The 25,346-nt window shown below is 37.6% G+C and overlaps 3 protein-coding genes across 16 annotated transcripts; 1 reads left to right on the forward strand and 2 right to left on the reverse strand.

The window, feature by feature from the left end:
- Positions 1 to 1,453: 1,453 nt before the first annotated feature.
- Positions 1,454 to 6,074, reverse strand: tipin (timeless interacting protein). 2 transcript variants are annotated; one of them, XM_058782118.1, is made up of 8 exons: positions 5,941 to 6,074; positions 4,422 to 4,570; positions 4,096 to 4,189; positions 3,685 to 3,760; positions 3,396 to 3,518; positions 2,707 to 2,761; positions 2,443 to 2,622; positions 1,454 to 2,253 (listed from the first exon to the last, which is right to left on the reverse strand). In XM_058782118.1, the coding sequence occupies exons 2-8, from the start codon at positions 4,555 to 4,557 to the stop codon at positions 2,030 to 2,032; spliced, it is 888 nt and encodes a 295-aa protein (XP_058638101.1). In that variant the 5' UTR covers positions 4,558 to 4,570; positions 5,941 to 6,074; the 3' UTR covers positions 1,454 to 2,029. The 2 variants fall into 2 exon arrangements, with proteins under 2 accessions (XP_058638101.1, XP_058638099.1); XM_058782116.1 differs by having other exon boundaries at positions 2,443 to 2,761.
- On the forward strand, positions 6,065 to 20,506 carry crybgx (crystallin beta gamma X). Of its 13 annotated transcripts, none has more exons than XM_058782124.1 (9): positions 6,074 to 6,196; positions 6,708 to 6,823; positions 7,125 to 7,248; positions 17,723 to 17,748; positions 18,161 to 18,209; positions 18,476 to 18,597; positions 18,799 to 18,934; positions 19,063 to 19,202; positions 19,307 to 20,506. In XM_058782124.1, the coding sequence occupies exons 3-9, from the start codon at positions 7,210 to 7,212 to the stop codon at positions 19,437 to 19,439; spliced, it is 645 nt and encodes a 214-aa protein (XP_058638107.1). In that variant the 5' UTR covers positions 6,074 to 6,196; positions 6,708 to 6,823; positions 7,125 to 7,209; the 3' UTR covers positions 19,440 to 20,506. The 13 variants fall into 13 exon arrangements, with proteins under 13 accessions (XP_058638102.1, XP_058638107.1, XP_058638108.1 ...); XM_058782125.1 differs by having other exon boundaries at positions 6,708 to 6,819; positions 7,121 to 7,248; positions 17,584 to 17,748; XM_058782126.1 differs by having other exon boundaries at positions 6,708 to 6,819; positions 7,121 to 7,248; positions 17,676 to 17,748.
- On the reverse strand, positions 6,922 to 16,511 carry lctla (lactase-like a). The gene is made up of 13 exons (XM_058782132.1): positions 15,890 to 16,511; positions 15,286 to 15,446; positions 15,114 to 15,201; positions 14,906 to 15,015; positions 14,402 to 14,530; positions 14,230 to 14,325; positions 13,909 to 13,963; positions 13,660 to 13,821; positions 13,290 to 13,564; positions 13,048 to 13,174; positions 7,432 to 7,631; positions 7,180 to 7,243; positions 6,922 to 6,995 (listed from the first exon to the last, which is right to left on the reverse strand). Exons 1-13 carry the CDS (start codon positions 16,014 to 16,016, stop codon positions 6,922 to 6,924), a joined length of 1,668 nt encoding a protein of 555 aa, XP_058638115.1. The 5' UTR covers positions 16,017 to 16,511.
- Positions 20,507 to 25,346: the final 4,840 nt, after the last annotated feature.

Here is a 25,346-nt window from a genome sequence, read left to right on the forward strand (position 1 = left end):
ATTGTACACCTCCACAAGGCTGGAAAGGGCTACGGGGAAATTGCCAAGCAGCTTGGTGAAAAAAGGTCCACTGTTGGAGCAATCATTAGAAAATGGAAGAAGCTAAACATGACTGTCAATCTCCCTCGGACTGGGGCTCCATGCAAGATCTCACCTCGTGGGGTCTCAATGATCCTAAGAAAGGTGAGAAATCAGCCCAGAACTACACGGGAGGAGCTGGTCAATGACCTGAAAAGAGCTGGGACCACCGTTTCCAAGGTTACTGTTGGTAATACACTAAGGCGTCATGGTTTGAAATCATGCATGGCACGGAAGGTTCCCCTGCTTAAACCAGCACATGTCCAGGCCCGACTTAAGTTTGCCAATGACCATTTGGATGATCCAGAGGACTCATGGGAGAAAGTCATGTGGTCAGATGAGACCAAAATAGAACTTTTGGTCATAATTCCACTAAACGTGTTTGGAGGAAGAAGAATGATGAGTACCATCCCAAGAACACCATCCCTACTGTGAAGCATGGGGTGGTAGCATCATGCTTTGGGGTGTTTTTCTGCACATGGGACAGGGCGACTGCACTGTATTAAGGAGAGGATGACCGGGGCCATGTATTGCGAGATTTTGGGGAACAACCTCCTTCCCTCAGTTAGAGCATTGAAGATGGGTCGAGGCTGGGTCTTCCAACATGACAATGACCGAAGCACACAGCCAGGATAACCAAGCAGTGGCTCTGTAAGAAGCATATCAAGGTTCTGGCGTGGCCTAGCCAGTCTCCAGACCTAAACCCAATAGAGAATCTTTGGAGGAAGCTCAAACTCCGTGTTTCTCAGCGACAGGCCAGAAACCTGACTGATCTAGAGAAGATCTGTGTGGAGGAGTGGGCCAAAATCCCTCCTGCAGTGTGTGCAAACCTGGTGAAAACTACAGGAAACGTTTGACCTCTGTAATTGCAAACAAAGGCTACTGTACCAAATATTAACATTGATTTTCTCAGGTGTTCAAATACTTATTTGCAGCTGTATCACACAAATAAATAGTTAAAAAATCATACATTGTGATTTCTGGATTTTTTTTTTTAGATTATGTCTCTTACAGTGGACATGCACCTACGATGACAATTTCAGACCCCTCCATGATTTCTAAGTGGGAGAACTTGCAAAATAGTAGGGTGTTCAAATACTTATTTTCCTCACTGTATGTGTGTGTACTGTGTATATTCATGTTTATAAATACACATGCACGTATGTAATTAACAAAAATGTTATGTTTATATATTAAATATTTATATAAATATATACATGTAAATATTTTCAAAATATATACAGTATATGTGTGTATTTATATATGCATAATAAATACACAGTACATACACTTATTTTGGATGCGATTACTCGCAATTAATCGTTTGACAGCACTATTCAAAATATAGGTATACACAAATCACAACACACATAAATGGTTTTCTACATTAACATTTTTATTGAGAAAATAAAAAATGTACACTGAAATAACAGGAATAAACATAACTGACAGTGACATTACAAGGGGACGACAAACTGACATCATTTATATACATATATAAAAAATAAAAATAAAAAAAAAGGTAGGTGATATGGGTCAACCTCAAAAGCTCACTTTATCCTGCAGTATTCTGTGCTTACACTGGGACATTATAATAAACTTCAGCCAAGTGGTGATTTTATTCACTGAGAGGTTACTGTGAACCTAAGAATAAAATGAGGGAAAATGTTTTAAATCCGAGCAAATATACACCAAAATCCTCACAGAGGATGAAAGATGATATGACAAAATGCAAGCAAACTGAACTAGATTACTGTGTGTATAAGATCATTGTGGTGAACAAGCCCTGGGTTGGCATTATAAAACATGCCAACGAGCTGCAAAAGATGTTTGGCATATGACTAGAAAGATTTTACAAGTGTGAACATGAAAAAGCCCATCTGATTGCAGTTTCCCTTCCCAAAAACACTCAATTTATTCAGTCCTCTTGGTACAAACGGGGAGGATTGGTTCAATTGCTATCATCATCATCATCAACTATGCCATTTGGAACTGGACTAGCACACTCATTATCATATAAAGGGGAATTCTGAAGCGCAGCTGACTTTAGCTTGAGTGGCGTTTGGGCTGAGGTGCTCTGATCGAAAGTGCCCTGATTCTCTTGACTGAGGTTCTGTCCTGAAGAGCTGGTCGATGGTTCATCTGCATCTGCCTGGATGGAATTCTGAGAGGATTCTGGGGGGAAAAAGTATCAAATAATGATACAAAAATTAGACTCAAGCAGCTGAATCTATATGCATAACAGTGGACCCAGATTTTTTCCAGGACTATAGGCAAATGAGAGAACTTCCGTTCTAATCATAACACACCATACAAACACCCACATGATGGTGATGACATTATGACATTAATGCCTCCACACACCTAACTGTTTCTGCTTCGCAAGTCTCCTCTCCAGAGCCAGCCGTTTGTTGAGCTCTATGCGCTGCTGCTGTTCCTCCGTGAGAGAGGCTGGAGCAGGAGTAGAATGGACAAACGGATCTTCAGGGAAACCTTCGTCTCCAACTGGATCAGGCTCTTCCGGTACTAGAACCTCAGCCTCCTCTGAAGGGGAGTAGAAAGTCAATGAATTTATACCTGCTGCTTTCAAATGTTGTGCCAGACAGCCAAAAGTTAAAGTATCATTACCAACATAGTCCTGGTGTGTTATTGGCATGTCCAATCGAATTCGTTTCAGACATGTCTAATGGAGAAACAAAGTAAAGCATTAACAAAGGATGCAGATAACTTCCATTAAGGATGTACAATATCGCACATTGAGGGTTTTTAAATGAGGTCCACGCTTCCTAGATTAAATACTGTATTCAAACAGGATTTATTCTTGCGTTGATTAAACAGAAGGCATTTATGTGTTCTTTTATAAGTTTATAAGCATTTATAAGTCCCATGCGCTGTTGTTAATGTTAAAGCACACGTAACATTAAAAACGTGGCAATCATGGTGTGGCATCAAGAAAAAACAGTGAGACATGATGCAACAGCCTTAGACAATTGTTTAGTGCATGTGTACATAGAGTAACATTTAAAATAGACTGGCTGGATAGGACCTGAGTCTGAGTACCACACATGGTCTTTTCCTCCCCTCTCTTATCACTTCCTGTCCCCACTTCTACTGTCCTATCATAATAAAGGCATAAATGCCAAAAATATTACTTGTTCCAAATACATAAACAAAAAAAGCAGACATAAAAAAATAAAATTACATGGAAAATATAACACAGAAAAAAATAACATCACATCCTGTGTGAACGGCCCCTAGTTAAGCTTGAATTTGCCTCATGATAAAGTGTTATTTTTCATTAGTGCCAGACATCTTACCTGAACTTCTTTTTTACCGCCCAGACTCTCCACTTTATCAATGAACTCCTCAAACTGCATTTTAGGATATAGCCGATGGGCCCAGTTCTCCATTTTCTGCAAGAGCAGCTTCAGATTCTCTGCCTGAATCAGAAATAAATGAAGAGGGTGAACACTGACAACTGTATTCACATTTCACATTGACTCATATACATAAATATTGGAATAACCAATAACGGCACCTGAGTTCAGGAGTATTTCAATATTTCACACACAAATGGTGAGGATGAAGTGAAAAATGAGCAATTACCTCATGACCTTTGCCTTTGAACTTAACATCTTCAAATAATGTACGCAAAGCTGGAAGACCCTTCTCAGAAATCAACCTAAAAGAGAGAAGAGATGATCTGTAAACACTGGAGAAACTCAACTCAAGTCATATTTATTTATAACACCTTTCATAATAAATATTGTTTTAAAGCAGTTATAGAGAAAATCATGATGCTAATGTTTGAGACATCTTTTCTTTTAATATATTTTACATTTTGTGATGAAACAAGCAATAAAGCAGTAAAAATGCTACATGGTATATTAGAGCTATATAAAGAGCTGGGTGATAATATAATTACATTTTACAATTATGCTTATGATTGCTATACATTATATATACACTGCATGTATGCAGAAGTAATTATCAATTAACTGGCATCTGGTTCAGTACCTGTTTTCATCCAGTTTAGGCCGAGGCCTCTTCACTGATCGTCTTTTTGCCACTGGCACTTCTGCTAGTTTTGACACTTCTCCTTCCTCCTCACCTAAACTCAAAAAAATTTGGGTTTCATCCTAACGTGAGATTAAACTTCACAGAAGACTCGGCTATGAACAGTATGAACAGCAGGGATTATGTAGCATAGGAATAGCTCATATTGCTATAGCATCAATTGGACAAAAATCACCTTACTAAAGATTTTGAGCACTTATAACATATGAACACCATTAATGCCTTTACATCTAAATTTTTTAAATGATTAAGAATGAAAAACAGACCCTCTCCATTGCCAAAAGGATCCTCGATGTCTCCCTGACCAGGCGATGATGGAGGAGGGAGAGGAGGGAATCTCTCATCCTCTATGTGCTCATAATCTGGTATGTCAAACAGGCCATTTTCTAACGGATCGAGCATGATGCACAGGATCCTGTAGAGAGATAGGAGCATATGATCAATTCTGGAACATAAATACAATTTAATTCTACTTTCAGTGGTGTTCAAGTAAATTATTGGCAGTTTTTTCTCTTTTGTGTTTCTGAACAGGAAGACATGCTAAAGAACCTACAGTTCAACAATAAATCTACATTATCAAAGTGAGCAAATACCCAAAGAGCAGTTATTATCACCGTCTGAAGTCTAGGTTTTCTGGGGGTCCGTAGTCAAACATTAATTTAATATCAAATTTCATATATTCTAATTAAAATATTTTTTAAATTAGGAAATTAAATTTATTTGTACAGTTTCAAATAAATACTATATGTAACCCTGGACCACAAAACCAGTCTTAAGTCGCTGGGGTATATTTGTAGCAATAGCCAAAAATACACTGTATAGGTCAAAATTATCAATTTTTCTTTTATAACCAAAAATCATTAGTATATTATGTAAAGATCATATTCCATGAAGATATTTTGTAAATTTACTACTGTAAATATATCAAAACGTCGTTTTTGATTAGTAATATGCATTGCTAAGAATTCATTTGGACAACTTAAAAGGCGATTTTCTCAATATTTAGATTTTTTGCACCCTCAGATTCAAGATTTTAAAATAGTTGTATTTCGGCCAAATATTGTCCTATCATAACAAACCATACATCAATGGAAAGCTTACTTTATTCAGCTTTCAGATTATGTATAAATCTCAATTTCGAAAAATTGACACTTAAGACTGGTTTTGTGGTCCAGGTTGGATTATTTATTATTTAGCATTAGTAATATTTTTATGTACAATTTTAAGAAACAACCTATCACCACGATATTGCTTCTGTGAAGCGATTCCAGTATATTACAGCGAGTTGTTTACAAACAGAAAGCCAAGCATAAACTGCCTCAGCATTTTTAATATTAAACATTCGCGTCTTTGTACTGTTACAGATACTGTTTAGTCTATTAGACAATGACTAAGATGTTTGTTTGTTTTTTTTAATCTTATTTTTGCAGTAACAATAGACGGTGGAGTATTCGTTGCACGCTATATTCATTCAAACAATGCCGTTGAAAGTTTATAGGTTTTGAAAATAGTCTGAAAAGTACATAAACTGTACAAAACAATGGCACATGATTTAATTATCGGAACTAATCCTTATATTAGCACACATACAATCATTGAACTGAACAGATTACTGTAAACGTAACGTTAGAGGAGAGCTGTTCGTTACTGTCACAGCATTTTGGCGCCAGACAATGTTAATCCGCACATCGCCCTCGGTTTCGTCCATGTCTGGATATCAAGCCCAACCGATGTCACTGTAATTTCAGTGATAAACTGAATATCAGTGCGGCCCGTCGAACTTACTGAATAAGTGCTGTCAAAGGACGAAACTTCAACACCGACCGCAGCACGAGATCATCAACACGGATCACAGCCAAAGTTTCTGCCGGCGGCTTCCTCCTCAGCCAATCAGATCTCTGCTGCGGCGCACGTGCTTGGTTCTGCTGCGGCGCTCCTCTCGTGGCTGAGGAGAACTGCGACGTCTACCGGCGCGGAGAACTGGACACACGGGTAGTTTTGCCCTAGTTTACCGAGGTGGACACGTCAAATACCAAAACAGGTATAATGCAGGTTTTCAAACTTTACTGAAAGCACAGATCTCATACACATGGATCTTATACTGCAATGTATGTAAGCTATGTATTCGTATGTTGTAGTCCCACTGAATTTCAGTATTTTAAAAGGTTTCACAAACACATTTATTATGGTATTTATTTTATTTTCTGTTTGTTTGCCACATATACAAATGTCATTGTTAATAGGGTTACATAACTGCTTTCAAAAAGTTTCAGAAACTTCCATCTAACTTTTCTCACCTCATAATCAAACACCCAAACCTCAACTTATCCTCCGAGTAATTTGTTGAGAGATGTTTGGATGGTCCAACAATTCATGAACACAGATGTACATTTGTGGACCATTTTATTTGAATTTACATGTAAACAAGTCTCGGCATGTCATCGTTGTTATTAATAATAATCAATAAAAAAGAGAAATGTACAGACACATGCAATGTGAAAAAATATAGTTGTGTAAATGTGAAGCAGTCTGTTTTATATTCGTGTTCTAAGCAGAAACATGAGAAAAACTGCACTGAGGAGAATGCAGAGAGTGCACACGGTGGGGACAACAATCTCTGTGACCATCTCCATGTGGCTGATCAGTGGATCTGGAGATAAACAAGTCAGTAAGTCAGTGGCAACTAATAAAAAATACATTGTGAAAACATAAATGTATTTGAAAATAGCACTAGACAGAAAACATATGACATCCTCAGCCCTGTACCTAAACTTCATCATGCACAGGCCAAACCTTTGGCATATCTGCATGTTCCTTATTTTCCTTGGATTTTCTTCTAGCTGAAAGGGCAAACAAAAGAAAATTCCTGTTAGAAAGTTACCATATAATTTCCCTCTCTATATATTGTGCTTGGTTATGAATAGAAAATGTAATTTGTGACAGAATTTTCTTTTATTTGCCCCAGCTAGATCACTGCCGGCTGTGCTGCCGGTGGGAAGAGAAGTCAGCAACAGTTACACTAACCTGCCGCAAGGAGCTGGTTACTTGAGGTGCATGTTTCCAGTGCCTTTCTTTTCCAGCTTTCAATCTGTGGTAAACATTATCCAACTTAAATGCATAAGATGTAAACTGAGACATAATATAAAGACATACTGTATATTTATCACACAGATTGCCCAAAAAAATGCTTAGACTATTATACTCTTTGACTCAAAAGATGGAATAAAAAAATGTATTTAGCATACAATTTTAATGCTAAACTCATTGAAGTCATACCTCTCTCTGATTAGGGAAACCATTCGAGCTGATGATGCGCTTGTAGTACTGAACTGATGCTTTGGGGTAGCGTTGTTTATTTTTGCTGCCAAAGTCCACGTAGTACAGGCCAAATCTTTCAGAGAAGCCCTCATCCCACTCAAACTTGTCAAGCAATGACCAAGCTGTGTAGCCTTTCACATTCACTCCATCTTTAACCGCTGAATGAAAAAACAAACAAAAAGGTTCCGCTGAGTGGTTGTATAGACTTTATTTATCAACGTATGAAGAGAATTATGATTTGAAGCTCTGTAGAACTCTTGTGTTTGAAAGAAAGCATTTTTAATTTTTATAGACCTCAATCAGTCGTATGCTCAGTCTGTAATCAAGTTTCCGTAAATTTTGATTTGCATGTTCTGAATGTTTTTGTGAATCAGGTCCAGTGGCTCAATTTATTCAGTCTGTTCTAAGACAGGGGTTCTCAACTCTTTTGACTGAAAGGCCTTCCATTTTCCAACTCAATATTCATAGTCCATCCATAACCATCACAATGGTTAAAAGATTTCCTCTGATATTTCTGCTGAAGGTATTACAATGCTGACTCTCTGACAATGTTTTCAAATGTTTTTATTAACAGAAACTGGGAGTGTTGAAATGAATTAAACACAATTCTAAAGTTTTTTTCTATAAAATAGTCTTTGATGGGGAAAAATAAATATGATTTCAGTTTGATCATTCCATCTTTTTTATCATTCCATCTTTTATTCCATATATATATATATATATATATATATATATATATATATATATATATATATATATATATTAAGGCTGCCCCTAATAGTCGACTAACTGTTAATCGACGAGAAGAGGCTTGGTCGACCAAAATTATATTAGTCGCAGAAAAAAAAATTCCACACGAAGTGCATGTCGAAGTCACACAGTCCGTGACGGACAGATCGTTAACAGCTGGTCTGTGTGGTAATACATCGGGCAAGACATACAAACGCTCACCTATCATTAATCGACCTCAAATATGGCTTTTCATCTGAAAGATGTATGTAGTAGCAACTTTACATGGCCGCTGAATATAATGTTAACCTAGAAAAATGTGCGCTATTGAAGTGTCTGAGCGGAGTGTAGAAGCTGAACAGTAGCGTGCTCACTGCAGGACAGATGGAGGGCCAGTAGGCTCACTTGCTCTTAAAATACTCCGTCATTTTTGGTCATACAGATAAAAGTAATAAATTTTTTTAATTTATAAAGACTACGTTTATTTGTGTGCACTCACAATAACAATGAAATGTTGCGCTTTTGTAAAATAATTAAAGCAAACAGGATGCGCTTTCTGCAGCCTCGGTCTCTGTGAACTTGAGCACATTGCTTCGAAACTCCGTGTATACTTGCCTTACAGACATGAAAAATATATCTATAGTGAGTGAAATCAAAAGTTTGGGATCAGTAAGATTTTTAATGTCTTTTAAAGTTTCTTCTGCTCATCAAGGCTGTATCTATTTGATCAAAAATACAACTGTTATTTTGTGAAATATTATTGCAATTTAAAATAACAGTTTTCTATTTTAATATACTTTAAAATATAATTTATTTCTGTGATCAGAGCTGAATTTTCAGCATCATTACTCCAGTCTTCAGTGTCACATGATCCTTCAGAAATCATCCTAATATGCTGATTTATTATGAGTGTTGAAACTGTTGTGCTACTTCATATTGATTTTTGGAACATGTGATACTTTTTTCTTTGATTCTTTGATGAATACAAAGTTAAAAAGAGCTGCATTTGTTCAAAATAGAAATCTTTTCTAACAATATAAGTCTTTACTATGACTTTTTATTCATTTAACACATCCCTCCTGAATAAAAGTATTAATTTCTTAAAAAAAAAGAAAAAAAAAATGTACTGACCCCAAACTTTTGAATAGCATTGTATATTGTAACACAATTTTTTTATTTTTTTAATAAATGCTGTTCTTTTGAACTTTTTATTAATCAGAGAATCCTAAAAAAACAAAAAATGAAGCAGCACAACGGTTTTCAACAGCGATTATAAATCAAAATCAGCATATTAGAATGATCACGTGACACTGAAGGCTGGAGTAATGATGCTGAAAATTCAGCTTTGAACACAGCTTTGAATAAATTATATTTTAAAGTATATATATATATAAAAAAATTTAAATAGAAAACTGTTATTTTAAATTGCAATAATATTTCACAAAAAAACAGTTTTTTTCTGTATTTTTGATCAAATAGATACAGCCTTAATGAGCAGAAGAAGCTTCTTTAAAAAACATTAAAAATCTTACTGATCCCAAACTTTTGAGCGGCAGTATACAGGTGCTGGTCATATAATTAGAATATCATCAAAAAGTTGATTTATTTAAATAATTCCATTCAAAAAGTGAAACTTGTATATTATATTCATTCATTACACACAGACTGATATATTTCAAATGTTTATTTCTTTTAATTTTGATGATTAGAGCTTACAGCTCATGAAAGTCAAAAATCAGTATCTCAAAATATTAGAATATTTACATTTGAGTTTGAATAAATGACCATCCCTACAGTATAAATTCTGGGTATCTCTTGTTCTTTGAAACCACAATAATGGGGAAGACTGCTGACTTGGCAATGATCCAGAAGACGAACATTGACACCCTCCACAAAGAGGGTAAGTCACAGAAGGTCATTACTGAAAGGTGTGGCTGTTTACAGAGTGTTGTATCAAAGCATATTAAATGCAAAGTTGACTGGAAGGAAGAATTTGGGTAGGAAAAGGTGCACAAGCAACAGGGATGACCGCAAGCTTGAGAATACAGTCAAGCAAAGCCGATTCAAACACTTGTGAGAGCTTCACAAGGAGAGAACTGAAGCTGGAGTCAGTGCATCAAGAGTCACCACGCTCAGACGTCTTCAGGAAAAGGGCTACCAAGCCACTTTTGAACCAGAGACAACGTCAGAAGCATCTTAACTGGGCTGTGGAGAAAAAGACCTGGACTGTTGCTCAGTGGTCCAAAGTCCTCTTTTCAGATGAAAGTAAATTTTACATTTCATTTGGAAATCAAGGTCCCAGAGTCTGAAGGAAGAGTGGAGAGGCACAGAATCCATGTTGCTTGAAGTCCAGTGTGAAGTTTCCACAGTCTGTGATGATTTGGGCTGCCATGTCATCTGCTGGTGTTGGTCCACTGTGTTTTCTGATGTCCACAGTCAACGCAGCCATCTACCAGGAAATTTTAGAGCACTTCATGCTTCCTTCTGTTGACAAGCTTTATGGAGATGCTGATTTCATTTTCCAGCAGGACTTGGCACCTGCCCACACTGCCAAAGGTACCAAAAGCTGGTTCAATGACCATAGTGTTACTGTGCTTGATTGGCCAGCAAACTCGCTGACCTGAACCCCATAGAGAATCTATGGGGTATTGTCAAGAGGAAGATGAGAGACACCAGACCCAACAATGCAGATGAGCTGAAGGCCACTATCAGAGCAACCTGGGCTCTCATAACACCTGAGCAGTGCCACAGACTGATCGACTCCATGCCACGCCGCATTGCTGCAGTAATTCAGGCAAAAGGAGCCCCAACTAAGTATTGAGTGCTGTACATGCTCATACTTTTCATTTTCATACTTTTCAGTTGGCCAAAATTTCTAAAAATCCTTTCTTTGTATTGGACTTAAGTAATATTCTAATATTTTGAGATACTGATTTTTGACTTTCATGAGCTGTAAGCTCTAATCATCAAAATTAAAAGAAATAAGCATTTGAAATATATCAGTCTGTGTGTAATGAATGAATATAATATACAAGTTTCACTTTTGAATGGAATTAGTAAAATAAATCAACTTTTTGATGATATTCTAATTATATGACCAGCACCTGTATATATATATATATATATATATATATATATATATATATATATATATATATATATATATATATATATATATATATATATATATATATATATATATATATATATATATACATATATATATATATATATATATATATATATATATATATATATATATATATATATATATATATATATATACATATATATATATATATATATACAATGGGGGTGGGATTGATCCCCTGCTGATTTTGTACGTTTGCCCACTGACAAAGAAATTATCAGTCTATAATTTCTATAATGGTAGGTTTATTTGAACAGTGAGAGAGAAAAAAATCCAGAAAAACGCATTTCAAAAAAGTTATACATTTATTTGAATTTTAATGAGTCAAATATGTATTTGATCCCCTATCAATCAGCAAGATTTCTGGCTCCCAAGTGTCTTTTATACAGGTAATGTGCTGAGATAAAGGGAGTGCTCCTAATCTCAGCTTGTTACCTGTATAAAAGACAACCTGTCCACAGAAGCAATCAGTCAATCAGATTCCAAACTCTCCACCATGGTCAAGAACAAAGATCTGTCCAAGGATGTCAGGGACAAGAGTGTAGACCTACACAAGGCTGGAATGGGCTACACGACCATTACCAAGCAGCTTGGTGAGAAGGTGACAACAGTTGGTGCGATTATTCGCAAATGGAAGGAACACAAAATAACTATCAATCTCCCTCGGTCTGCAGGGCTCCATGCAAGATCTCACCTCATGGAGTCCCAGAACTACACGGGAGGATCTTGTCAATGATCTCAAGGCAGCTGGGACCATAGTCACCAAGAAAACAATTGGTAACACACTACACCGTGAAGGACTGAAATCCTGCAGCGCCCGCAAGGTCCCCCTGCTCAAGAAAGCACATGTACAGGCCCATCTGAAGTTTGCCAATGATTCAGAGGAGAACTGGGTGAAAGTGTTATGGTTAGATGAGACCATAATCGAGCTCTTTGGCATCAACTCAACTCGCCATGTTTGGAGGAGGAGGAATGCTGCCTATGACCCCAAGAACACCATCCCCACCGTCAAACATGGAGGTGGAAACATTATGCTTTGGGGGTGTTTTTTCTGCTAAGGGGACAGGACAACTGCACCGCATCAAAGGGACGATGGATGGGGCCATGTACCGTCAGGGCATTGAAGCCAGCCAGGGCATTGAAAATAGGTCGTGCATGGGTATTCCAGCATGACAATGACCCAAAACACACGGCCAAGGCAATAAAGGAGTGGCTCAAGAAGAAGCACATTAAGGTCCTGGAGTGGCCGCCAGTCTCCAGACCTGAATCCCATAGAAAATCTGTGGAGAGAGCTGAAGATTCGAGTTGCCAAACGTCAGCCTTGAAACCTTAATGACTTGGAGAGGATCTGCAAAGAGGAGTGGGACAAAATCCTTCCTGAGATGTGTGCAAACCTGGTGGCCAACTACAAGAAACATCTGACCCCTGTGATTGCCAACAAGGGTTATCATTAAAATGCAAATTTATAACTTTTTTTTAAATGCGTTTTTCTGGATTTTTTTGTTGTTATTCTGTCTCTCACTGTTCAAATAAACCTACCATTAAAATTATAGACTGATCATTTCTTTAAATCAGCAGGGGTTCAAATAATTTTTTCTCCACTGTATATATAGGTTTGTTCTGGCCTCCTTGTTGAGAACCACTGGTAAGAGAATTTAAAAATAGAAGGCATCGATTTCTATATTGATTCTGACCTTTGAGCATTTCATTGATGTAATCCCTCAAGTACTGCATTCTCCAGTCATCACACAGTTCTGTGCACATCATCTTCTCTGATACACCATTTCCTGTCACGTATATAATGGGGTCTCCATACTGTGTCTAAGAATAAAGGGATTTGAGTCACAAAAGGCCAGTGTGCCATTTCTAGTCAGACTGCTGCCCACAGGCTGCAAGTAGTTGTTGTGTAGTTGTTTACAGAGATGTGTCAATGTACCTTTACAAAGCTAAGCAGACGCCGGAAGCCCCATGGCACAGAGTAGAGCCAATCTGATCCAGGATCAGGCCACTGTGGGTCCACCAGCTCAGCCAGGTCACGGTCAGTGAAGTAGCTGTTTGCACGGTTGGAAGGAAAGTTCTTTTGTGTGATGTAGCGCGTAGTGAAGTGACTGATGCCCAGGAAGTCACAAGTGCCTTTGACATAACTTTTCTCGTGAGGGCTGAACGTAGGCAGGCGAGAGCTACTCAGGCCCTGCTGGGCACTCTTCCTACCTGCAGAAATGAAACATAGAAATAGTTATGTAATATTTTAAAATGATCATTAGCCCCAACTAAATAAGCCTATCATTTATTTATGGTTTGCTTGCCTACGTAGTCTTTCATTATTTGAGGATAGTCTCCATGGAAGAGTGGTGTGGCAAACCAGCCCAAGTAGAACTGGACATATCTTTCAGCGGCTTCTATATCGCGCTGATTGGTGATGTCCACCGGTTCTCCCCAGTCAGCTGACAGGGAGATGCCCACCATACCTAAAATGGCAGAAACACTTGTACCTGTTTGGACCTTTGGTACCTTGACAGGGTAAAAGCTAATTTCAATATCTAAAATTCGTCTACCTTTCTGTTTGTTTCGCCACTGGGCATCGTATGTGTGCCAGACCTTGGCATGAGCCTGTCAGTGCAGCAGAGGATAAAAATCAGCTTCATTTCACTGCATTTGAATTTTTATCCGAAACAGTGATTTTAATAGTTGAAAGTATTTTTGTAATAGTTTGCTATCCCTAAATGCATGCATATTTCCATTTTTATTTAGATTTAGTTTTTTTCTCTGCTGTTGATAATCAGAGCATTGCATTGCTAACTTAGCATATAAATTATTTCTGTTGATCATTTATTATAATTATTAGACTATAGTGGACCGCAGTGGATTTTGATCACCTTAATGATGTTGTGGGCAGCATTATAGGCACCAGTACCCCTCATCTTCAGACCAGGAGCATGTTCTCCAGTCTCATAACCCTCCACTGCAACTGACTGGAAATATGGAAGGATATAAAAGTGGACTTTAAAACAGATAATACCAGACAATAACTACTTTTACAATTCTTACCCAAGGATTGTTGAAGGTGATCCAGTATTTGACGCGATTGCCAAATCTCTCAAAGCACAGATTGGCAAAATCGTTGAAGAAATTGACCATACTGGCATTTTGCCAACCTCCATATTTCTCCTCCAGAACCTAAAAACACCACAGATATGATTTTAAAAGTTAAATAAAACTCATGTATACTCTGTTTAAATATGTGTACTCTGACATACTTATCATACATATTTTATGAAAGAGAATTCAAGAAACATTCCCTGCTTTAATATTCTATGATGCCACAGGAGAGAAGTGAAGCAACTGACGTTGGTAGGTCACATGACAGTGACAACATTGCGAATGTAGTATGTCAAAATTTTATTCACACTAGCCATATTCATACTATGTAGAACATACTTTTTAATGGTCATTAAGTCAGTTTCACACCAAATGTAGAAGCTACAAGACAGTACGTACAGTATGTGATTTCAGACGCAGACATTGTTTGCCTGTGTGGGGATTTTGTTTTACCTGAGGTAAGTCCCAGTGGTACAGTGTCACAATCGGCGTTATTCTGTTCTCCAGAAGCATATTAATTAAGTTATCATAGTGCTGTATCCCTTTCTCATTGATGTAGTCATCTAAAAAACAATCAGAAAAACATTTGGTAATGACTCTTGTAAAACATTTCAAGGAAACTTTTTTTTATTATTATTATTTGGCATAATAATTGAATTACTCTTAATGCCACTGGGCAGAATCCTTGGCCAGGAGATGGAAAAGAGATAGTGGTTCAGCTTCATGTCTTTCATTAGTGCGATATCATCCTAAAACATACATTAAAAAGATTATCTTAGAACCAAAGCATCTACATACATCATTGCGTATTTCTAATCAGGAAATCATTGCACCTTTATTTTATGATAGCCTTCACAGGAAGAGTCACCAGTGTCATTTAGGTGAATTTTCCCTCTTTTGTGAGAAAACACATCCCAGATGCTCTTTCCTTTTCCGTCTTTATCCCATGCTCCTTCTGTTTGATATGCTGAACTGCCAGCGCCCCAAGAGAATCCTGAAAATGTATGCAAACACTATTTATATAAAAACAGTATGTATAATTCTTGTGAATATGTGTTTGTATATGCATTCATTATATAGAACCCTGAAAATGAATAATGTCTATAAAATAATATCAAATGTTACTGACATTGTTAAAAAATATCTTACGCTGTGTTCAGCAGAAGAAAGAAATTCATACAGGTTTGGAACCACTAGTGGGTGAGATGACAGTATTTTCATTTTTGGGTGAATTATCCTTTTAAGTAAGACAGGATTATTATTTACAGTGGTATTTACTTGCTTTAATCACTGCTGTGACCATATTGCATATTTTGCATGATATATCACTTATTACTGGATCTAGTGTTCTGTATATATTAATACTTGATCTGAAAGAACACACTTATATTTGCTGTTGTTTGTAAGTGTTATTTGCTGTTATGGGTAAGGCTTTACCTGAAGGAAATGTGCCATATTGAAATGATCCCATTTCGTTCTTGGTCCAGTCAAAGTCTTCACTGGCAAAAATGCACAGTGCCAACAGAAGAAAGTGGCATATCCTCAGCACACTGTGTTGGAGCATCCTCTTATTCTCTTATTCTTATAGCACCTGCACAGATTAAAACAGACTCATTTTACTTCCAGGCACACCTTCGAAAATGTTTCATCCTTTCAGTTGTCTAAGAATTCCTCAGTCCTTAGATGGTATATATAGAGACATTTCAAGTCAGTTATCCTCATTTCAGAAGAAAAAAAAACATACTCAGAGTGGTCAGCTTCCAAAGCATTCGAAGCTGAGGCATATCAATGATGCATCCCAAACTAAAAAGCTGTCACAATCCACTTGCAATCAGCTTAAAATGTCCAAAATTTCCAAACCCAGATCAAATCTGATGAATTATCTCTCATTTCAGCCAGCTATAAGACAGACTGACACAAAAGGCTATCAGTGACAAAAAGTAAGTCAGTTTGTCAAGAGCTGCCAAAATGAAAGACATCTCAAAAGTATTTATCCACAAGAGAGGAGATGCAAGTTTCTTTCTGAAAGGAGAGAGGATGAGATGGTGATTAAAATGTTTCCTTCTGTTTGCAGGAACCAGAAGCTTTGCCCTGTCTCATGTCTCTCTCCCTGCTCTCACCCTCTCTCTCAAACTCTCCCTCAATTTAGATTTGCACTCAAGCACATATAGACATATACCTGCTCCAGGCCTCACATTTGTCTCGACTGGAATCCACTCCAAAGTGCCAGAAGGTTACCTAAGCTTTTGAACTTCATTCACCCTGACAAAGCTGCCCAGTGCCTGTGCGCCCGCGAGCACAAAACAGTAGAGAAGCATCTAGTAGATCCGAGCTCCATTCAGGAGTCACACGCAGGCTCAAATACCCACTATTCAAATTCAATGGGCTGAGAGGGGAAAAGTGCTGCTCCTAACATGTTTTATAGAATTGAACATTTGACTCTGTAAGCAAAGTTAATGTTGGTGTGGGTGATACATTTGCATTTTGGCCCCCAGGGGGGAAATACAAGTTTATGCCATAAAAAAGGTGAAAATGTTCAGATTTCAACCAGCATTTCTGAACCAATTCTGCATTCTTTTTAAATAAAGGATGGATGTTACATTAAATAATTGAGGAAAAACAAAAAATAAATAAAATAAAATAACAATTGGTTGTTTAGCGGTTATAGAGGATATAAATTTATAATGTATAATGTTATTTTATAAAGTGCAGAATATTACTACTAGAATCCAATTCTGACCGAACTAGGATAATAAATATAGCCCAATATAATATAAAATCATGGCTGGATTGATCTCTGCTATACGTATGTGTGTCTGTCATTGTGCTTTCATACACTTGCTGCCCCAATTCAAACGTGAATACAGTTACAAAATGCTTTGAAAAGAATGTTGAATTGTTTCAGAAAGTGTTGACGCTGCACTCTTTTACTGTACGTGTATGGTCGTGTTGTGTTTAGGTGTGTATGAAGGAGAATTTGTTCATTGTATGTTGGTTTAACATGTACATGTGTTCTCTTGCTTGTTCTATGGATGTGTGTGTGTTTAAGCTTTTGTATGTGTGCAATTGAGTTTCTGTACGCACATATAGCTAAAGGCTTTTACAAAACATAGCTTACTGTATGTGTTTAGCATATCAATACACAGACAGACTACAGAGAGAGCAGCAGAAAGAGTATGAGCATTCTAGCACTCCCTGTTTCTATGTACCTGCTGTATTTAAGGACCATCTTAGTGGCCACCACGAGCTGACATGAACATCTTTACTAAGGTCCCCGGACTAGCCAAACAAACCAGGTATGTTTGCGGTGCATTTGGACACCAAAGTTTTGAGTTTCAATCTGCACCTCCCAAGAGGACTGTATTAATCATTGCAGAAAAAGACATATAAAAGACCAACACCTGTGACTTGTTTGTGGAAGAGTGTAAATATATAATTCTGATCACAACCATACCATTAAGACAGCCCTGAAATAACATACTGCTGTGCTTTAATTGGCAAACTGATTTGTTCCATACATACATTTACACACAAATATACATTTACCTTGTTATGGAACGAATAAAATTGAACTTTAATTTAAATGTTATATCATAAACATTTGGAAAGAAAAGAATCCAATTGCTCTGGCTTCTTTCATATTTTCTACACGTTGTTTGATTGTTGATGTTTGAAAATGTGCTAAGAGTGTTTGACTTTTTTCCGTAGCAAGCTGGGGTCTGTGCTCCAACGTGCCTTCTACGGGTCCAGTGGGAGGGTAAGAGTTTATTTTGATGGCAATAGTTTATAGTTTATGCCTGCATATTGAATTAATTTTTGTCACCTGTTTGCTACTCTTTTTTATTTCTTCTCATGCAGTTAGGGGTGTTTTTAAAACAACATGAAAATTAGCTGAAAAAGTTGCTAGTTTTTGTTCAGGATATCTATATTCTCCCGAATACTTTTAATCCTTTCGTGCTTATTAAATACTTGAATGTACATGTTCAAGTGGGGTTTTTTAACATTAGTTTGTGTGTTTTCCAGGTGACCCTTTTCGAGCAGAGGAACTTTGCAGGTCGGCGACTGGACCTGACCTCTGACTGTCAGAAATTGAGCGAAAAAAACTTTCCCGACAGATGCAACTCTGTCCAGGTGGAGAGTGGAGCGTGAGTACATGAAAGTTTTGTATCACAAGACCTTATTTTAACATTTAGAAATGTAAAATGAATGATTACTCCACATTTCTTTATTCTATCAACTTTGTTACGGCTACATTAAATCATTGCATTTCCTTTCCATGTACATTTTGCCAGTATAAGCCCATTCAGATATGTTTTGCATTTTTACTGTGACGTGTTCTTGTGTAGATGGGTGGCATATGAACATGAGAACTTCCGTGGACGTCAGTACCTGTGGGACATGTTTGACAAGGGGGAGTACAACTGCACTGATAGGTGGTGTGCTCAGGGTGACCACATCTCCTCTGTCCGTGCTGTGAAACAAGTGAGACATTCAATAATAATAAAAATATTAAAAACAATATCATAAGTATCAATCTTTGCACTGGTTCCACTGAAACATGTGATGGTATGATCCAAAATCAGAAATGTGAAAATTGTTTCATGGTCTAGGATAACAACCCTCCCCGTGCACAGCTGTTTGAGAGGGCAGGTTTCTCAGGTAAGAAGACAGAGCTCCAAGATGACATCCCCAACCTGATGAGCCGTTACAGCCTTAGCAGAGTGTCCTCCATCAGAGTAATGGGCGGAACGTGAGTACAAATTCACTTATGTTAAAATACTGAGCTGTGTATTCTGTTCTGTGTATATATTCAGTGTTGTGTGCACATTTCCCATCTCTCTCTCCTGACCACAGCTGGGTGGCGTACCAGGAGCCTAACTACAGAGGGGCACATTACACCCTGGAGAAGAAGGACTACAACAACTTCTCTGACTGGGGTGCTCAAAACAGCACCATTGGCTCAATTCGCCGTATCCGCTTCAGCTAAACAAAACCCCCTGAAAAACACCCACATCTGTCAGCTCTTTATACAAACAATATGCCAGCTATAAGTGACACAAACCCCACAGAAGACCTATTTTAGTAATAAACTGATGAAAAAGACAAAGATTGTTGTTTGTGCTTAAGTTACCATACAGGAACTACATAATTTATTAGGTATCATAAAGATGAAAAGTTCTTCCAACAGCTCAGAATAAGTGTTGTGTCGCCCTCTGGTGGTAAAACACACTTGTGCAATTTCAGCCTGTCTGGTCTATAATGTTACCTGGTATGCCAGAGCAACCACCATCTTAAGATAGTCTTGTAGCACAGCTCCAGGATTGTTCCCAGGATGCTACAGCACTGTTTGGTCCTGCCCTGATGGGATGAGGGGATGCTTATAGGAACTGTGAGCTCACGGCTTTGCCCTCTCTTCTATGATCCGAATCCTTTAAAGAGCAGCTGTGGAGCTCATCTGTGTATATTTGAGCATACGTTGAGGAATTCACACGGGCTTTAGCTCTGTGTTGGACTGACAGACACATGCTGTCGTGCTCTCTAAAGGCCGGTGAGGTATTTCTGTGGGTCGTGGGAGTAGCAGTTGCTGTGCCCCTGTCGTGCCGATGACATTGTGCTACATCTCTCTCACGGTCACCGCAGCAGCCTGGAGGTACCCACCAGTGTAGACACAGCGGAGGGGTAGAACGAATGCAAACTGGTTTAGGATGATGCAGAGAAGGAAGTACAGGGAATGAGAGAGATTTATGTGATAAGAAACAAAACCATTATGTTAACCACTGACACTTTATTCATTCTATAAAACTAGTGTTACAGCTAGTATTGTGCCCATTAGTGCTGATTTCACTGTTACCACTGCTGTTGCTCCTATACTATAGTAGCACATGACCATGTTTCCCTAGAATTTGGGAAAAAATAAATCCAATTATGTACAGTGAGACAGGAGTGAAATTATAATATAATATTGTTACTTTTGTAATATAAATGAATATATTATATAAGTGAACAGCAAAAACAACTTGATATTTCACAGAGATTCTGCTGATTTGAAACAATGCTGAGACATACAAATATGCCCTACCTTTCAAAATATGGTGTCAACAAAATATTTCTATTTTAACAAATGTTTTTCTTTTGAACTTTCTATTCATCAAAGAATCCTGAAAAAATTTAAAATATGTTAAAACAAGACAGTTACTGTTTTTATTGTATTTCTGATCAAATAAATGCAGTCTTGGTGAGGATAGGAGAATTTAAACCTAAAAAATCTTACCAACTTCAAACCTTTGAACAGTAGTGTATGTGTAAGCAATAGAAAAAGATTGGCAAATACAGCCATTTTGCTCTTACATTTAAGGCCCATGATTTAAACAGAACAAATAAGAATGCATACACAGTATGTTGTGTGTGTGTTTTTTTTGGAGGGGGGACTCAGGCCAGGAAGTCCATCACAAAACATTCACACACACACACACACACACACACACACACACAAACAAACAAACAGTCAGAGTCTGACCTTGAAGGTGGCATGGCCTGTTGAATGGGAAGGATCCTATGTTTCATTCCAGTAAGCCAGTTGGTCACAGCTGAATTGGTAAACTAATTGACCACCCATACACAGCATTCCTCTTGCTTGAGTTCAATCCCACAAACACATAGGCCTACACAAAAACATATACATCCACACACGGCAACCCTTAAGTCATGTTTTAACAATCAGAATTTGAATCCCTCTTTCTCTGAGCGTGTTTATATGGTATGTATGTTTACGATTACAAACATACCACACATTGGTTGTACTGTAAAAGCTTTTTGTCCTCTTTTCCTATTCTCTTGGTGATTGCCGTTACTGTAATCCATAAGCCAAACTTCACAGTCCTCATGTTACATAATTACAGTACTACGTGACAGAGGGCCAAACAAGCACACACCTAACAGTACAGCAACACCTTAATGGCAGTTATTATCTCAGTCTGGTTTGGTTTCGTTCACACAGTATCACAGAGTCTTTAAATCCTTAGGTACTTCCCTATGAAACAGCTTCTATCCAAGTGTGACCCTCGATTTTCAGCAGTGTGACAGTAAAAACTGACATTCACACTCTCTCAAGCGAGGCAATAACAGACATGAATGTCACATTGTTTTTGTCAATCCATTCTGGGAAATTCCACCTACTTGATTTAGGCCCAAGAGGAAAAGTACATTGATACCAAAGAGATTTAGTTCAATCATTGAATTTACAACAAAATGAGGAAATACCATGCAAACTATGAATGCATTTAAAAAAACATTCAGATTTTGCCTGTTTTCCCCCATCTTCTATAGCAAATATATTTTTGAACATTTTAAGTTAAGCACAACAAAATTGAATGTTGTAGGTATCCTAACATATGTCATACTATATATCCTCTGTGTTTTGACTCATTTGCAGCATAGATATCACTCCATGAATGCACAATGTTCTTGCGCTCTCAGCCATTTTGCTTGGTCTATGTTACAGAAAGATGATCTCACCAGAAAATAGCCTGCAAGGCTTAAACACAAACTCTTTCATGTCTGACAAGCTATTTCAGTATGATTATCAGGAAAATCTTGATGCTACATGCCGCTTTGCAGCGTCGCGTCTCGTTTCAACATGTTTTTGGTCCTTCAGTCAACAAAGAAGGGAAATGCCTGGGGAGACTGCATGCTAATGGCATATCTATGTTTGAAGGAATTTCTCCATTATCTGATAACAATATCTGATAGGAGGCGCCAAGAAAGGTTTTACTGGGGTATTTTTGCTATAATGCCAGTAAAATTTACTTAATCGCTTTGATGTGAAATCAGTGGACATTTGAACACATTCTACTTTTGCACTCATCATCATGGGGCTGTACTGAACTGTTGGCACAATTACAAAAACTAGTTTTACTCAGCAGTTCTAATTATCTTCATGCACTTAAAAAGAATATAATGGTTTATTGAAAGTTTAAAGGCATAAGAAGCTTGAAAGCATAACAGTTTCCAGATACTTGTTACTATTCTGCATGTACAGTCATGGCCAAAAATATCGGCACCCTTGGTAAATATGATCAAAGAAGGCTGTGAAAATTAATCTGCATTGTTAATCCTTTTGATATTTTATTTTAAAAATTCACAAAAATCTAACCTTTCATTGGATAATAAGAATTTAAAATGGGGGGAAATATCATTATGAAATAAATGTTTTTCTCAAATACACGTTGGACACAATTATTGGCACCCCTAGAAATTCTTATGAGTAAAACATCTCTGAAGTATATTCCCATTCATATTCACAATTTTGAGCACTCCAGGGTGATTATGAACATGAAATTATCCAGTCATGGCTTCCTATTTCACAGAAATATAAATAGGAGGGAAAACAAAGCCCAAATTCCCTTAATCATGCATCATAATGAGAAACACCAAACTTATTTATATGAATTAAATTAATTTAATTATATTTCTGATGTGCAGCAAAAGATAATTGAGCTTCACAAATTAGTGAAGTGGCTTTAAGAAAAGAGCTAGATCAGTGAAAATTCCCATTTCCACCATCAGGACAATAATTAAGAATTTCCAATCAACATAAAATATTATGAAACTGCCTGGAAGAGGACGTGTGTCTATATCGTCCTAATGCACGGTGAGAAGGAGAGTTTGAGTGGCTAAAGACTCTCTAAGGACCACAGCTGGAGAATTGCAGAAAATAGTTGAGTCTCGGGGTCAGAAAACCTTTAAAAAATTTGTTAAACATCACCTACATCACCACATGTTGTTCGGGAGGGTTTCAAGAAAAATTCTCCGAGCTCATCCAAAAACAAACTCCAGCATGTTCAGTTATCAGACACGACTGGAACTTCAAATGGGACTGGCTTCTATGGACAGATGAAACTAAAAAAATGAGCTTTTTAGCAGCAAACACTCAAGATGGGTTTGGTGAACACAGGGATAAAAAGTGCCCCATGTGTACAATGAAATATACTGCTGTATTTTTTATGTTGTGGGCCTATATTTCTGCTGGAGGTCCTGGACATCTTGTTTAGACACATGGCATCACTGATCATATCAAATACCAACAGATAAAAAAATCAATAAGTGACTGACTCTGTTAGAAATCTTATAATGGGCCATGTTTGGATCTTCCAACTGTACAATAATCCAAACACAAACCTCAAAAACAACACAAAAATGAGTAACTGAGCACAAAACCAAGCTTCTGCTGGCCATTCCAGTCCTCTGAGAAGAAGAGAGAAGAAGCATCAACATGGAGCTGTGAATCTAAAGGGTCTGGAGTGATTCTGGATGAAGGAATGGTCTCTGATCTCTTGTCAGGTGTTCTCTAACCTCATCAAGCATTATAGGAGAAAATTTAGAGCTGTTAAACTGGCAAATGGAGGTTTCAAAAAGTATTGAATAAAAGGGTGCCGTTAATTGTGGCCAATGTGTATTAGAGAAAAACATTTATTTCATAATGATATTTCCCAAGCGAGGCAAAGCAAATGCACACCTTATGAGATGCAAGTTGAAGGAAAAAATATGAATCAATTAGAGAACAACTGCACACTCACTTCAGCATATTAGCCAATGTTTCGGCTTAGTAGCTAACATACCTTGAAAAAGGCTACTAGCCGAAACGTTGGTTAATAAATAATGCTTAAGTGAGTGTGCAGTTGTTCTCTAACTGATTCATAATAATATTTCCCCCATTTTAAATTCTTATTTTCCAATGAAAGGTTAGATTTTTGTGAATTTTTAAATAAAAGATCAAAAGGATTAACAATGCAGATTCATTTTCACAGCCTTCTTTGATCATATTTACCAAGGGTGCCAATATTTTTGGCCATGACGGTAAATACTGGCATGAGATCTTAACATCAGTGTTGTGTTCTTTGCATCAAGGCTCTTGTTTGAATTTTCAGGATAGAGACTCATGAACTCATGTCTAGGTGGACACGGGGACGGCCAGAGGCTTTGACCACAGTCAATAACAAAGAGCTCTGGAATCTTTTGTCTTTTGTCCCAGGCCCTGGTATGAACTCAAGCTTGGACAGGCCACGACTGTGGCCACCTGTGAATCACAATTATCACCAATGCTCGCACACATGCACACTGGACCAATTAAGCATCCCGTGCACTCACCTCCATTCAGCCAGCACTAACAACTTTGCAGTGATGCCAGGACTGACTCCCTCACTTCCCTCTCACTCATCAGTAATGACTCTTGGAGCAATGTGTGTGTGAGTATGAGCTGAGAGGTATTTAAAGGGTCGCCAAGTAATTACCTAAACAACACAATTCCTGCCATACAGATTCAAAAAAAAAAAAAAAAAAAAAAAACATTGACAGAACTTTGAAATCATTCCAAGATTTATTAGATGGCTTTCAGGCATACTTGATTCTGATTGGTCCATTGTGACATTCAGTAGTCAGATATTTCAGTCCAGCAGTTAAAAAAGTGTGCCTCAAACGACATACTATACACTATGCACTTTTACTATGTATGTACATTACCGTCCAAGTCTGACAGCCACTCCTATGTAAGGAAATCTGTGACTGTTGAGTGCATCCAACATACCACCCTTTTTTTTTTTTTTTGGTTAAATAAGTGCATCATCCATCCAGGTATTTAAAGTGCACCACTTCTAGCTGGAGTTTTCAGAGTGAACACCCTATCTATCCACCTTTTTCTTCAAAGCGGAAGTAAGCCTATGGGCAAGACTTCCCGTTCATTAGCCGCTATAGGGAAGGAGAAGAATAACAACGTGCAGTAAACAGTAAAACTGTTTGCACTACAAATCAGTGTGTTCGTAATTAAGATAATGCATTAAAATAAAATGGTAAGACACACCAATTTTCAATATCAAGCAGAAAATGAACTGTTTTGTAC

This window comes from Onychostoma macrolepis, chromosome 07 (assembly GCF_012432095.1).
Source record: "Onychostoma macrolepis isolate SWU-2019 chromosome 07, ASM1243209v1, whole genome shotgun sequence".
Classification (NCBI taxonomy): Eukaryota; Metazoa; Chordata; class Actinopteri; order Cypriniformes; family Cyprinidae; genus Onychostoma; species Onychostoma macrolepis.

Bases quoted from the DNA above. Each gene is read 5' to 3' on its own strand.
- crybgx (XM_058782119.1), top strand. From the start codon at position 6,715: ATGAGAAAAACTGCACTGAGGAGAATGCAGAGAGTGCACACGGTGGGG. The intron at 6,824-7,120 runs GTAAGTCAGTGG...TATTTGCCCCAG, and splicing joins ATCTGGAGATAAACAAGTCA to CTAGATCACTGCCGGCTGTG. The intron at 19,203-19,306 runs GTGAGTACAAAT...TCCTGACCACAG, and splicing joins ATCAGAGTAATGGGCGGAAC to CTGGGTGGCGTACCAGGAGC.
- lctla (XM_058782132.1), bottom strand. From the start codon at position 16,016: ATGCTCCAACACAGTGTGCTGAGGATATGCCACTTTCTTCTGTTGGCA. The intron at 15,016-15,113 runs GTAATTCAATTA...ATTGTTTTTTAG, and splicing joins TCTGCCCAGTGGCATTAAGA to ATGACTACATCAATGAGAAA. The intron at 13,822-13,908 runs GTAGACGAATTT...CTGCCATTTTAG, and splicing joins GTGGCGAAACAAACAGAAAG to GTATGGTGGGCATCTCCCTG.
- tipin (XM_058782116.1), bottom strand. From the start codon at position 4,557: ATGCTCGATCCGTTAGAAAATGGCCTGTTTGACATACCAGATTATGAG. The intron at 4,190-4,421 runs GTCTGTTTTTCA...TTTTGAGTTTAG, and splicing joins TCCTTTTGGCAATGGAGAGG to GTGAGGAGGAAGGAGAAGTG. The intron at 3,761-4,095 runs GTACTGAACCAG...TCTCTCTTTTAG, and splicing joins CCTAAACTGGATGAAAACAG to GTTGATTTCTGAGAAGGGTC.